The 14,787-nt window shown below is 38.8% G+C and overlaps 1 protein-coding gene across 2 annotated transcripts in view; it reads right to left on the bottom strand.

Annotated features, from left to right (window-relative positions):
* Positions 1-14,572, bottom strand: part of LONRF1 (LON peptidase N-terminal domain and ring finger 1) — a gene marked incomplete at both ends in the record, with an annotated part of 31,051 nt that extends 16,479 nt beyond the window's left edge. The window contains 6 exons of one of the 2 annotated variants that reach the window (XM_080710455.1): positions 704-800; positions 898-1,138; positions 1,548-1,697; positions 3,274-3,396; positions 5,739-5,857; positions 13,876-14,572. In XM_080710455.1, coding sequence (XP_080566581.1) covers positions 704-800; positions 898-1,138; positions 1,548-1,697; positions 3,274-3,396; positions 5,739-5,857; positions 13,876-14,572 — 1,427 coding nt within the window. The remainder of the gene's footprint in view (positions 1-703; positions 801-897; positions 1,139-1,547; positions 1,698-3,273; positions 3,397-5,738; positions 5,858-13,875) is intronic. The other variant, XM_080710456.1, reaches the window with a different exon arrangement.
* Between the last annotated feature and the right edge of the window lie 215 nt (positions 14,573-14,787).

Raw genomic sequence — 14,787 nt, 5'->3', positions numbered from 1 at the left:
TAATAATAAAAGTATTCTGAAAAATGGAAATCTTTATCCAGTTACTTAAAAAGGACTTTATGGTTATAATATATACTAGATATAATTCTATATACAAAATCATAGTTTTTGTTTTTGTTTTTTTGCGGTACTGGGGATGAAACCCAGGGGCATTCAACCTTCGAGCTACACTCTCAGTCCTATTTTTTATTCTTTATTTTGAAACAGGGTCTAAGTTGCAGAGGGCCTTCGAAGTGGCTGAGGCTGGCTGCAAACTCGGATCCTCCTGTCTCAGCTTTCCAAATGCTGGAATTACAAGCATGCACCACCACACCTGGCTAATAATTAGAATTCTTACCCAAGTCTAAAACCATGGATATATCTGTTTAATAATATTATCTATAACTATAATAGTACTTTAAAACTGCCCAGATTTTTTTTTATACTTAAACAATCAGATACTTAATGTATTGGAATGCAAGCAATGCAAACACAGACACCCCACTTGGTACCAAAAAAAAAAAAAAAAAAAAAAAAGACCCGAGGCTCAGAGACTCAGTTATTTGCCCAAAATGTGAAAGGCAAACCTAAAACTAAAACATGTGTCTTCTGATATTTAGTCCAGTATTGTTACTTTACATTATCAATTATTACCATTATCTACACTATGTTAAACTTACTTTAATATAAAAGGTTCATCTTCTATAAAGTTTTAAGTACTTACCTCATGCAGAGAGAACACTCAAAATCTGAGACATCTATTAATTCTTCTGGGATGTCGCCATAAGCTAATGAAAACACACAGACTTCATTGGGAGTTTCTGTCCAAACAAACAAATAAACAGGGTTTTTTCTTAAAAGGTTTCAAGGCTATTCTGAATAAATTTATTTCACTTAAGAGTATAGTGAAATCTTTACCTCCTTGTTTTTTAAGTTTGTTTCTTCCATCTTCATTTACAACCACATCCTGTTCTAACAGAGACAACTTTCTTTTCAGCAGAACACCTTTTCCCTGCACAGAGAGTAAAGGCTCTGAAGACACCCTTTTTAAACAATCCTCTCTGGCAGGCATTTCTTTTGTGTTTATAATTTGCACTGATTGAGCGCGGTTTAAGCTTCCTCTGACAGGCTCTGAAGTGTCCTCTGGTAGTTCTTCAGTCTACAGAAACACAATAAACAAAGATAATCCGATTTCTTTATTATCCCTTTTTAGTAAAAGTTCATTTTAATGTTCATTAACAAAACTCATTTTTAATTCCAAAATCCTGGCAAATAAATTTCCTGTATTTAGCCCTAGATGTCAAGCTGACTTACGTTATAATACAAAAGCAGGCATGCTAGTATAGCTACACCATGTAAAATAAATACAATGTTCTATGTATTCCAAGAGACTAATAGTTTTCTGACAATTGGCCTAAAATTGTGACTAAGCAAATCTTTCAAATAAAAAGTTTTAGAATATATAAGTACTTAAATAGGTTTTAGTGTTTGAAACTAGGAAAGTGAAGATCTTAACTTGTAAAGAAATAGATGTGTTAAACCCATGATAATCTTTTCTCACCCCTTACCTGCTTTGGGCTAAGCTTACTGGGAGAATGAAACTCTTCAATTACTGAAGGAAAACCTAAAGGTTTGTTTTTAATACATGGTAATGAATTCCAGGAAGATTCCTTCAGACCTTCTTTTAAGTTTTCAGGTGATAATAAATCACATAAAATCTATAGGAGAATAATGAAAAATATATAATATCTGGTTATAAATAACAATATACATTTACCTAATCTTTAAGAATTTTTACAAAGTTTGTAGCAGACATTTTTAATGAGGGAGATGAACAAGTATATATTTTAAAAACCTTATAACACCAATATGTGCCTCAATGGGTCCAATCATATCAACAACAAAATGTTTGAAAAATCTGAAAGGAAGACAGAGTGACCTGAGAAGGTACCCAAGGTAAAGGCTATCTTTTTAACATAAGGTATAAAAAAAGAAATTTTAATAAAAGCAAAAATATTTATCTCTGAATATATCCAAGATATATCCTATCCTCTCAAAATAGCTCATGACTTATGTCCTCAGGTTGGACAATGAATGTTGGAGTATTTATATTAACACAAGAACCTGGAACTCTCATGACAAAATTCTAGAATTCCCTATATTTACACTGAGCCCCTAACCTATGTGGGCAGTTACACTTGACTGGAGCACCAAATGACAGCTACCCTGCAACTGGGAATTAAAACTCTGAGAATGGAAATTTCTGGGTGCTTATATCAAGTCTATATCTAAAATTCTCAAAGAAACAAAGCAGATTAAAAAAGGGGAAGAACCTGACTAGAAGAGATAAGGATTCTAATTATTTTTTTGGTTGCCTAATAACCTGTATTTACAAGTACATCAGAGCATTTTTAAAGCCTAAACTTCGAAGTTCTGTTTTCCAGTCTTATTATCTTTCAAATACACAAAAATTAGAAATATTCACAAATCATTATATACAGATATACAATGTAAATAAAATTGTGCATCTTTGGTAGGTACCCAAGCAATACCCCAGTTAATGAAAGAACATTTAGGAGGTATGGATGTAGCTCAGTGGTAGAATGCTTACCTAGGAGCACTGAACCTAGAGCATGTAGGTGGTTCTAGGTTCAATCAACAGTACCAAAATAAAATAATAAAAAAGAAACACTTAAAAATCCATATGCATTTTTAAAACTCCTCTTAATTTAAAAATGTATTAAAAACTGATAAATTTTGAAGAAACCTGTTTAACTTGGTTTTACCCAGTATTTTCTCAAATGTCGTTTTATCAGAGAACCATTTTCTCTCTGTTCCCCTTGCTTCCCTCTACTTTAAAAAATCCACAGCTACTAACACATCACAAAATAACTATAGAAAGTGATATACAGATATATAGTGCCTGTGATCAGGCACATGAGGTCAAGTGTGGAATTTTTACTTGTAGTATCAGATAGTATTCTAAAAGGTTCAGATTTTAAAGCATTTCTAATTTTGGATTTTCAAATTAGGGATGTTCAACCTGTATTGAGGAACGTGTAAATAAACAGCAAAAATACTGCCTTCAAATATTTGTGAATGAAATGTTTTGGTTTCTTAAGAACTCAATATACTAAGTTGTATGAGCCAAAAAAAAAAAAAAAAAAAACAACTTGTCGATGGCTCTCAGTTAGACTTATTTTACTTCTTATTGCAGCTTCCTAATTACTAGTTTTAAAAAAGCTAGTATCTTCTAGCCCTGCCTTGAACTATTACAGTTGATAAACTGATTACCTTTTCTACTTGTAACTTTGCAGGTGCAAAATCTTCATCCAGGGCTAAGCACTGAAGAAAAAGTTGTAAGGCGTCACCTAAAAAGCCAGCATCCTGGAGCACTTTCCCTTTTCTGAAATAGACCTTCAACAAAAGCACACATACAATAAATTCATGCAGAACAGCTTAAAACAATCATGATCAAGTAAGGAAAAATAAAAGTCTGCTTAGAAATGCTAGTTAAAGCATTTTAAACACACCTCCCCCACTGTCCTTTCACAACTCTGATGGGAAACAGAGGCAGAGACTATGACTTGGCCAAAGTTCAAAGCAGCAAGCCAGAGCTGCCAAGACCAGAAATACCATGTTCCCTCACTCTTGAGAAACTACTGACTTAAAGATTATTGATTTAATAACATCCACTGAGGAAAAAAGAAAATAATATGTAAAATTATACTAATTTTTGTTTTGTTTTTTTTTTTGTGTGGTACTGGGGTTCCTGGAAGCCCTTCTACCTCCGGGCTCCACTCCCAGACACCTATTTTGTATTTTTATTTGGAAACAGGGTCTCTTAAGCCAGCCACACGCCTGGCTTCGAACCTGTGCGATCCTCCTGTCTCTGCCTCCCAAGCGCGGGGATTACAAGCGTGCGCCACCACGCCCGGCTATACTAACTTTCAGATGCATCAAGATCAATAAACATAAAATGTAAAAATACCATTCACCTTAGAAGCAAAGCAATATGGTATATGTCTTCCAGATTACTAAAGGATACTCCTTAAGAAAGTACTCTTTCTCTTTCTCTCTCTCTTTTTGCGGTACTCAGGGGCATTCTACCTCTGAGCTACAACTCCAGCACAGTTTTTTATTCTTTATTTTGAAACAGGGTCTCACTAAGTAGTAGCTGAGGCTGCCCTGTGAACCTGGATCCTCCTATTGTCTCAGTCTCCCAAATGCTGGTATTACAAGCATGCACTACCACACCCTGGAAAAAGTATAGTATTTCTTAAAAAATATTAACTGAACCTGGGCATGGTGTCACACACTTGTAATCCCAACATTTGGGATGCTAAGATAGGAGAATTACGGTTTGAGGACAGTCTCAGCTACTACTTAGTAAGGCCCTTTGCAACTCAGTGAGACCCTGTTTCAAAATAAAGAATAAAAAATAGGGCTGGGGGGGTGTAGCTTGAAGATAAGAATGCCCCTGGGTTCAATCCCCAGTACCGCAAAAATAAAAGTATTAACTGATACTTTTCATAATTTTGTCTTTTGTTTTCTCTTTCATGATATGAGTTTGACAAGTTCTATCGCAAAATTTAGAACCTTATTACCACTGATAACAAAAACATCAATTTATGGATTGCTCTACCAATAAAATGTCAACTTATAAGCTTTATATGTACCTTGCTTATGTGACAAGAATGAAAAAAGATTTTTCAAGCTAGAGAACCATCAGTACTAAGCAATATCAGAAGAGCCTAAAGAATGCTGTAGTCAAGGTTTTTTTTTTTTTTTTTTTTTTGGTCTTATGTGTGGTACTGGGGATAGAACCCAGGGGCTTTTCTACCTCTGGGCTATCCTCCCAGACCTAGTTTTATATTTTATTTGGAAACAGGGTCTCATTAAGTTCCTGAGAGCCTCACTAAGTAGCTGAGGCTGGCTTTGAAACTGTACGATCCTCCTGTCTCAGTCTCCCAAGTGCTGGGATTACAAGCATGCCCCACCATGCCCGGCTTGTAGTCAGTTTTTTAACAAACATTTAAGCAGTTGAAGAAAATCACATTGCAAATTTAAGTCTTGAGGTTTTTTTTCATTTTTAACCGTCTTAAAGCTATCTATACCAACTACTGCCCTCTTACTATACATTTGCTTTGTACCAAACAATCATGCCATCATGGGATTTAGTATCATTTTTCTTACTGATGCATACTTATCCTTATCCTTACTGATACATACTTACTGATACATACTTATCTTTACCACATGTTCTCAGGCACAGTTGTGAATGGAGAGGGAAAAGTTACATAAAAGAGTAACTTCTAGCTTTAAGATACATAGAGGAGACAGAATTTGTTTTCACAGTTTTTTGAAAAGGAGAATTAGTAAATATGTTCTATATATTCAAGTTTTTCTGAAACCATATGGGCAAGTCAACCTCCTCTACCCATGTTTATTTTATAAATTAATTGCCTAAATCACCTCCTTAAAATAATGCCTCACACAATTTTCCAGCGTCAAGGGCCCATGCTCTTTCCATTAATAAACCTCCTTCAAATATGGCAAGTTATATTTTTTGCAAAAATTTTCTGACATTTAAATTTTTCCCCATGTCATGAAACAAAGTTTTCTTATTCAAAAAATTGCCAGATGATATCATCCACTCAATATATTAAACCTAAATTCTTATTTGGAGACATTTGTTCATTTTGTTAAAACTTGTAACCATAACTGAAGTAAATGTAAATGTAAAACAGTAATTTTACCTCAGGCCAATTTGGAAGTTGGAAGAGAACTGCATTTAAGTCTTCTATGGCTGCTTTAAACTCTTGGAGACCAGCATAGGATTCTGCTCTGTAAATTTTGAGAGTCAGGTCGCTGGGCTCTGAAATAGTTTACAAGGATATGATTATTTTAGAAAGATTATATAATCTCCAAAGTGTTATCATATTAGATTAAGAAATTACTTCATTTCAGAGTCATTAACCAATAAGTTATTTTTAAAATATGGTATGGTATATGTACCACTCACTTTAATGTTGAGTCTTATATAGAAGTTTTATCAAATCATCACTAAATTATTTTAGTAGAGGAAGTAATTGCTCTCAAGAATATGGAAATAATTTAACAGGAGAAACTTTAAGAAAACTAGTTTTTTTTTTTTAAAAAGAAGACTATAAAGATTTTAAAGTCTTATCTTACATATTTAGAAAACCTGCTTTTTTTAATTTCATGTTTCATACCCTAATTTCTAAATCTTCAATTATAAAAATGATCCCTAATACACATGCAAGTCAACAGTAAGAAAGGATTGGCCAAGACTCAATATGAGGGTTTACAGTGGCCCTGATTTGATAAGAAATGGGTTAAGAGTCAGATTTTAAATTAAAATTTTAATTCTTGCCATTAGCAAGAACAATATTGAACTATATCTAAATATTTTTAATGTTTAAATGGTTTCTAATACCTAAATAATAGAATAGAATAATAATCTCTAAATATTTTTATTTCAAATCTTCTTGGGAAAACATTGTTAATTTCACTATCTTCTACATCTATACTTAAGAAACCAAATTACTGTCCAATGACACTAGGAATTTCAGACATATAGCTGGTTCACTTATATTACTGTAACTAATTACTACAGGGATGCAAATCCTAAAACTGAAGACTAGGAAAAGATTACTTTTCAGTATACCTATAGGTGATATTAAATCTTTTAGAGTTATTCAATTTTGAAGCCTTCAAAACAGAACAGTGCGTGCTAACATAGTCTAAGAACATATAGTAAAACTTGATAAAAAACTGGGCTTAGGAAGTATGGTTTTCCACCCACACCTCTGGTAGCTTCCACTGGCAGCTTTAAGACAGAGATGCTATTCCACCAAGAGGAAGTTCACTGTGGAAACGAGCACTCACTCCATGTCTGGACCCGGTACTCCTTTTTTTTTTCTTGTAAAGCAAATTCTCACTGCTCTGTACTTAGCACAACGCACATCCTGTGCCCTGTACATACTGCTCAATCATCTTTAGCCAGCAGTGAAATAAGTAACTGAGAAGACCCATCATTGGAAAAACTCAGTTAAACCCCTCTATAAAGTTGATAGATATGCTAATTACCCTAATTCAATAATTACAAAATATATATCAAAATCACAACGTACCCCATAATTATGTACAATTTTAAGTGTCAATCAAAAGGCAAAAAAAAAAAAACCCACAACAGAAAAAGTTCACCACTCTAAACAGTCAACAAAAGGTCTGTGTCTACTCTTGTCTATACAGAAACATTCAGAACCAGAGAGAGGTTCTATCCTCAAGAGAGTCCTAAAAAGAAAGTGCATAGTTCCTAAAAAGAAAGTGAATTATACAACCTGAGATGAAAAAAAGTCAGATTTAAAACTCTTTGTAATGTTTTTACTGAGAATTGCACACATTAATGCAATTATTATCATGAATAATTACTTTTAAAAATCAGGTTGAGTCTTGAATTCAAATTTCCAGTACTTTACAAAAAATACTTTAAAAAATTAGGGTTTGGATATGAATTGTTCCCTAAAGACTCATGTGTGAAGAACTGGTCCCCAATGCACAGAGTGGGGCTTTTGGGAAGTGAATGGATCATGAAGGGTCTGACCTCTTCAGAGGATCAATGCACTGACAGCTGAATGGGCTACTGGGGAGAGACAGTGGAGACTGTGAGAGATACCATCTAGTTTAAACAAGTGGGTCAGTGGGGTCATGCCCTGGAAAAGTATTTCTTGTGCCCAGGCTTTCTCCCCCATCCCACACCTCATTTCTTGGCTGCCATCTGTAGAGCAGCTTTCCTCTACTGTGTCCTTCACCATGATGCTCTGCTTCATCTTGGCCCACCACGGTCTAAAACTGTGGATCAAAATAAACTTTCCCTTTAAGTTGTTGATGTCAGGTATTTTGGTCACAGTGATGAAAAGCTGACATAACCATCCACTTATTTACTTCAAATCCTTATTTCTAAATCAGAGCTAAATGAACTAATTGAGGCCCTCTGAAAATTAAAGCATATAAAATGTCTGTTCTCCATGTAAAAACTTTCAAAGCAAATGAAAATAGTAATCATCCCCAGCTGTGTCATTAACTCAAGTTTGAAAGAGTACTATTTACTACCTGCTTCCAACCTGACCTTGAAGAGAGTAAAGCACACACTTCACTTGCCCATGTGCTCAGGAGGACCCTTTCAGCTCACTACTGCATGTATCTATGAAACAAACTAATGCCTGGCATACTACACATTTTGAATTTGTTGAAAAAGTAAAGTAATAGAAAGATGACACGGTTTGGATTACTTGGTATGATGATTGTGGTTCTTATCTGTGATCTCTATCAGGACCAGGGAGGGACAAATAATCTACTTCTGGGGCATGATTTAACTCCTTAATTTTTATCTTCAATCTTTTGTTTTTCTGCAGGCGTTCAACCTCCAAGCTACACCCCCTGCCCTATCTTTTATTTTGAAACAGGGTCTCACTGAGTTGAAAAGGGTCTCACTAAGTAGTAGTTGAGGCTGTCCCCAAACAGCGATCCTCTGGTCTCAGCCTCCCAAATGCTGGGATTTCAAGCATACACCATCACGCTCGGCTTATTTTCAATACTGATTTCTCACTCTAATTCCAGAGTCCTCAAATTTCCAAGTTTCTGCTATAATTTTCCTCAAACTCATGCTCACCAAATATTTTTCACTATATTCTCTATTAGTGACATAACTTCCCAAATCAAATTCATCCTTAACTTTGTCAGTTTTGCCTATGACACTTCTCAAATCTGTCTCTTTTCCAACCCTCCTGCTACTATCTGTAGGTTAAGATCCCAAAATCTCTTAAATACTCCTACAATAGCTTGGTATCTCTTGCCTCCAGTTTTACTCTACATAATCTTCAGTGTCTCCAAAACAAAATAGGTGTTACTTAGTATAACATACAAGTCCCTTCAACTCTGGCTCCTGCCTCTCTCTAGTCTTACTTACTTCATTCATATCATTATCAAGCTCCCACTTTAAGTCCAGTAACACCTGACTCCTTATCCCTGCTCCCGTTATGCCATTTTTATTATTTTGTCCCCTTCCTTTGCTCCTAGACCTCCTTCCTTATCATACCATTCCTTATCCAGCCCATCTCCTCTTTGGATAACTTTCCTATCCAATAAGACTCAACTCATCAATCTCCTTCCAAGACGCTTTCCTAAAGAATAAGATTATATATGATGAAACTAATATCTTTTTCATACTGTATTCCCATTGTTAAGCAATATATGGCCATTTATTAGGTATGGTGTATGTGTACAAAATGCCATATTCTTATCCTTTTCTTCTGAGTGTCTCATACACCAAGCTATCAAATTTTTTTAACTAAATATCAACATTTTTGCCTTTATTATTTTATTTAAAATTCAATATGGCAAAACTTATCCCAGGCTACAATTGATGTTATTAAAAAATTTATTAAGCCAGGCGTGGTGGCACATGCTTGTAATCCCAGTATTAGGGAGGCTGAGACTAGAGGATCATGGTTCATGGACAGCCTCAGCTACCTAGACCTTCCGCAATTCAGTGAGACCTGGTTTCAAAATAAGAATAAAAAATAGGACAGAGGGTGTAGCTCGGAGGTCGAATGCCCCTGAGTTCCATCCCCAGACCCGCAAAATAACAACAACAACAAAACAACAATAATAATAATAATAATAATTTATTAAAAATACCAAGAATAGTACCTTGGCATAGTCATTAGAATCATAAACATTAAATTAAAAAAATATGGCTTCAGATATCTTTTGGGCAGCCTAATTCTTTAAATCTCAGTCTCCTCACCTATACAATAAAACTCAGTTAATATTAATTGTTGTGCATAACATTACAAAATATTTCAGAATATACTGATAAAAAAATTAGACTGCTCTTGATACAAGGCATTCAAGAACATGTTTTACTTTGACATTTACCCACAAAAACTTTAAACTAAAACTGAAACATCTTTAGGGATCAGTAGTGTAGAATGGACCAGATGAGTCCAAGAACACAGTGAGTCAGGGAAGGAGGAGAAACAAGAGACTAATACTATCTCATCAAAGGAAAACATTCAACAAAAGCTTGTTTTCCACTTTGGAGTTTCCTAAAGTTATTCATCTTCTATAGTAAAACACAATTCCAATTTTGAAAAGGCCTTTGCAATAAATAAGTAGATTATTACATGAATTAATCTCAAATTTTGAATATTTCCAAGCTGCTTAGAAAAACAATTCTGAACAAAAAGTTAATGTACAAATAACCAGATATCTAAGATAATTAAGGTTTCAGTATGTCTTGCACTATATGATGAATAAAAACAGGTAAAACATGGGAATTATTCATTTAAAACTGGACACTTGCTAGTCATTTATATGACTGGTCTTTTTCATCTTTTATATCAGTGATAAGTACCATTAAAACTGGTTTTGCAGTAACCCTTAGGCACTGCAAAGATTCTTAAAGTGCTTTTTAATCTAAAGAAACGAGTCAGATATATTGCATATAGGGTTAATTACAAGCCAATTAAGCAGTAAAACCCATTTTTAGAGATTTTCAATATTAATATCAATTTGTTGCAATTATATGAAAAAAGGACAGAGATTTTAATTTGCTCAATTCTAAAAAGCTGACGCAATGGCTGGCATATAGTAGGTACTCAGTAAATGTTTGTCAAATGAATAGTAAGATTTCTTACTTACTAATTTAATTTACTTCATACTCAAAAGCAATAGCCACATTATCTGCTTTTTACTTTCAGTTCTTACTTGGTTACTTACTTGAAAAATTCACCTAAAATTCTTAAGGCTTTTTTTCTTAAATTTGAATTAGAGATACTAATACTTGCCTTGTATATCACATGGTCATTTGAAAGATTAAGATAATGGAAGTCAAACTATCTTGTGAACTATAAAGCTCCACATGCTGTTAATGTTTATAGTCCTCTGCAGAGTAAGTATATAAACAAGTTATTCTATTTAAAAATCTTCATTTTAGCCTAGTTGAACTGTTAAAGATATTAAAAATCTTAACCCAGGGGCATTTGACCTCCGAGCCACACCCCCTGCCCTATTTTTTTTCTTTATTTTGAAACAGGGTCTCACTAAGTTGCAGAGGGCCTAAGTAGCTGAGGCTGTCCGCAAACCGCGATCCTCCGATCTCAGCCTCCCAAATGCTGGGATTACAAGCATGCGCCACCATGCCCAGCAACTTTACATGTTTTAAACCATTTAATTCTCACACTTATGAGGCAGAAATTCTGTTCACTTCTCATATAAGAAATCTGAAATACAGAGAGGTTGGGCAACATTCCAAAGGCCACAGAGTAAGTGGAAGACTATATATCTAGGTTGTATGCTTCTAGCAGACAGAGCTTGAATCATTATGAAACACTGCATCTCTATCTCTAGCTGCCTCAGTTTCCTTCTGAGGATAATGGTACTCCACGGAATTCTCTAAATATCAAATGATATAAACAATATAGAAATACAGGGCAACAGCCAAAAAAAATAAAAAATAAAATATTAAAGACAAAATTCTCCATCCCCAAATAGATGGAAGTAAAAATAAAATGCCCTTCTCTTTATGACTATTTTTCATTTTTCAAACCACTTGAGATGATAAATTATATAGTTGTTTCCTTTAGAGAAAGAAGGGTAAACACAGAAAGGAGGCATATTAGTGTAAAAATCCATTAAGAACAAAAATAAGACCGCATACATAGTGGGATCATTCCAATAGCCTCAAGTACAAAGATTCAATGCAGAAAAGACTTTTACATAATATCCCTGAATACTAAAGAGAAAGTTACGAAACATCTGAGAGTTAATACCAAAAGATCAATGGATTAAATGTTACCTAAATATATTTCAATGCAACAGAAACTTATGTAATCTCAATGGGAAACTTCTGATTTTAGCAAAGGTTTTCAAGCTTTCCTTTCTGTTGACAGGGATAAGTTTAGATGTGTGTGGGCTAACTGCAGACTAGATTATTTTTTTCTAGTTAATAGTATTTGTTTCATTATAAGAAATATATGAAGAAATTATAATGAAAGTCATTTTCATCATCAATGTCAGTATCATTAACAATTATACAATTACATAAATATATTTCAAATTCCTATGAAATTTGCCAGATCCAAAGAAGTTAAAAATGTAACAACTGTACAAATAAATGTAAGATTCTACAAATCCACATATTTATAACATGTTATTTAAATAACATATTTACTTATTATGGGTTTTTGTTTGCAGTGCTAGGGATCCAATCCAGGGCCTTGCTAGCCAGGTGCTCTACTACTGAGGTATACCGTGAACCTCTTATTTATGCCTATCAATAATAAGACATAAACCTATACCCCTTAGTAACTAAATTGAGTTTAGTTTTAAGATATTTTCCTTCAGCTTCACACTAAGAATTTGAAGAGTAAAACAGTAAAAAAAAAAACAAAAAACAAAAAACTTATCATTAGGGTATTGAGAGACTTTCAAGTGTGGAATTAATTTTTGAAAGATCTACAAATAAGAAAAAAAATATGAGCTAGTGAGGTGAGAGTCAAGAGCACTGAGTACTTGTCCTGCAAAAGTAGGATTAAGTACCTTAGTAAGCAAAATCCCCAAGAGCACAGTTCACACACCTTGTAAAAAGCCAATCTCTCAGAGCCTTTTTTGTTAAAAATATCCTCAGTCCAAGGCCTTGAATATTCCTTAATTAAAAGTGGTCATAGAATGTTAAGATAGATCTTAATTAGTAAATGTGTCCACTGAGTTTCTTCTATGGACTAGAAATTGAATTTTTATGATTCACCTAATTTAAGAGATGGTCAAATAACTACATCAGTCGAAGCCAATACTGAATAGAGACATTATCTTTGAACAAATTTTAGATAAGATATAAAGGCAGAATGATCAACATAAAGTGGAGGACGTGAGGCAGCCAGCTGGGTGACTGTGAACAAGTCATTCTGATGTCTTCGCTTCCACTAAGATGAGCCCATGGACAGTTACCAGGTGGTCCATACAGCCCAACATTCCCACACTTGCAGCGCCCAGACCCAGCCTCTAGATGTTGGTAGCAGCACCATTCCACCGAAAATGTCACTAGATATTGCCAGATATTTCTGTACAAAAATGGCCCCTGAGAAGGGGGACAAACATCCCTTTGGCATAGAGCCACCGTTATAAAGAACTCTTTATTTTACATTAAGTTTGACCATCTCCCTCTTTTGTAGCCTAAACCAATTTTTGAGAAAATTGCTAACCTAGGTTAGGAGGCCAAAACTGCTGCTGCTTGGAGAGGAACAGACAAAACACCTACAAAGCCTTTCCCTACTTTGAGCATGAGTGTTAACGAAAAAGACAAAACTCCCCTTCTGAGACTACCGCTCTCATCTTTAAAAGAACGAGGTGTGCCTGAACTAGCACATATAAAACAGAACTTGAAGTAGGCAGGCTGAAACTTCCAAGAGGAAACAATTCTGCAGGCATTTTCCGGGCGGCGGCGCCCACCGGGGCCTGGGGGCGGGGCCGCGCTCCGCCCCGCCCACCGACGTCACGGTTACACAACGCTCTTCCCCCCCACCCCCGCTTATGCAATGCCGCCCTCCCGCGGCTTCCCCGGCCGGGTGGAAGGTAAACGTGGCCGCCTCGCCGGCGCGGAGGGTGCCTGCCCCGCCCGGCCGGGGCTCCCCGCCGCGGGCCGCCCGGGCGCCCCACGCCCAGCCGCGGCCGCGGGAACCCCGAGCCCCTCCCCCGCGCGCGTCACTCCGCCGCCGGGCGATCCCCATTGTGACCGAAGCACCGGGTCGCCGCCCACTCCCGCGCCGCCGCCGCCGCCGGGCCGGGGGCGCCGCGCCCCCACGTCACCTGCTCGCAGCGCCTCGCAGGCGGCGGCCAGGGCCTCCCGGTAGCGCCCCTGCTGCAGCAGCTCCCCGAGCCGGCCGGCCGCCCGCGCCCGCTCGCGCTGGCCCGGGAACCACTTCTCCGCCAGGTGGTTGAGGACGACGCTGGTTCGGAAGTCCGCGGCGGCCATGGCGGCGGCGGGCGGCGGGCGCGGGCCGGTGCCCTCCGCGGCGGCGGCGGCGGCGGCGGGCGGCAGGCGGTCCCGGCAGAGGCGGCAGCGGGCGCGGAGCTCCCGGCGCAGGCAGCGGCGGCAGTAGCTGTGGCCGCAGGGCACGGTCACCGGCTCGCTCAGGAAGCCGCGGCAGCTGAGGCAGCTGAGCGGCCCGCCCGCGCCCGCGCCCGGCGCCGCGCTCCAGCCCAGCCCGTGGCGGAGCCGGTAGCTGAACACCAGGCAGTCCACCAGGCTGCCCAGGCACTCGGGCCTGGCCGGGGCCCCGCCGCGCAGCGCCGCCGCGAACGCCTCCAGGGCGCCCTGCAGGTGGCCGCCCAGCGCCAGCAGCTCGCCGCGGCGGAGCAGCAGCTCCCAGCGCCCCGGCCCCGCGGCCGCGCGCTCCAGCCGGGCGCCGCCGCCCACCGCCCAGCACCGGCCCCGGCCCCGCGGCCTGGGGGCCTCCCCCCGGGCGCCTCCCGGGGAGCCCCTCGCCACGGCCGGAGAAGACATGGCCCGCGGAGGGCAGCTCCGCCGCCGCCCGCCGCCACGGTCCCGGAGCCTCCGGGGCGCGCGGCTCCGCACGCGGCCCGCGAGCAGGGGGGCGTGGCGCGCGGGCATGGCGGGGCGGCGCGCGCCCGGGGCGGGGCCTGAGGCGGGGGCGGGGCCTGGGCTGCCGCGCCCCGGGCTCCCCGGCCCCGCCCCCAGCTCCCCCTGCGGGGGCCCGA

Source organism: Muscardinus avellanarius (assembly GCF_963383645.1).
Source record: "Muscardinus avellanarius genome assembly, chromosome: 14".
Taxonomy (NCBI): Eukaryota; Metazoa; Chordata; class Mammalia; order Rodentia; family Gliridae; genus Muscardinus; species Muscardinus avellanarius.
Note: the sequence above shows the minus strand (reverse complement) of the source record. Positions and strands in the feature narration are given on the sequence as shown.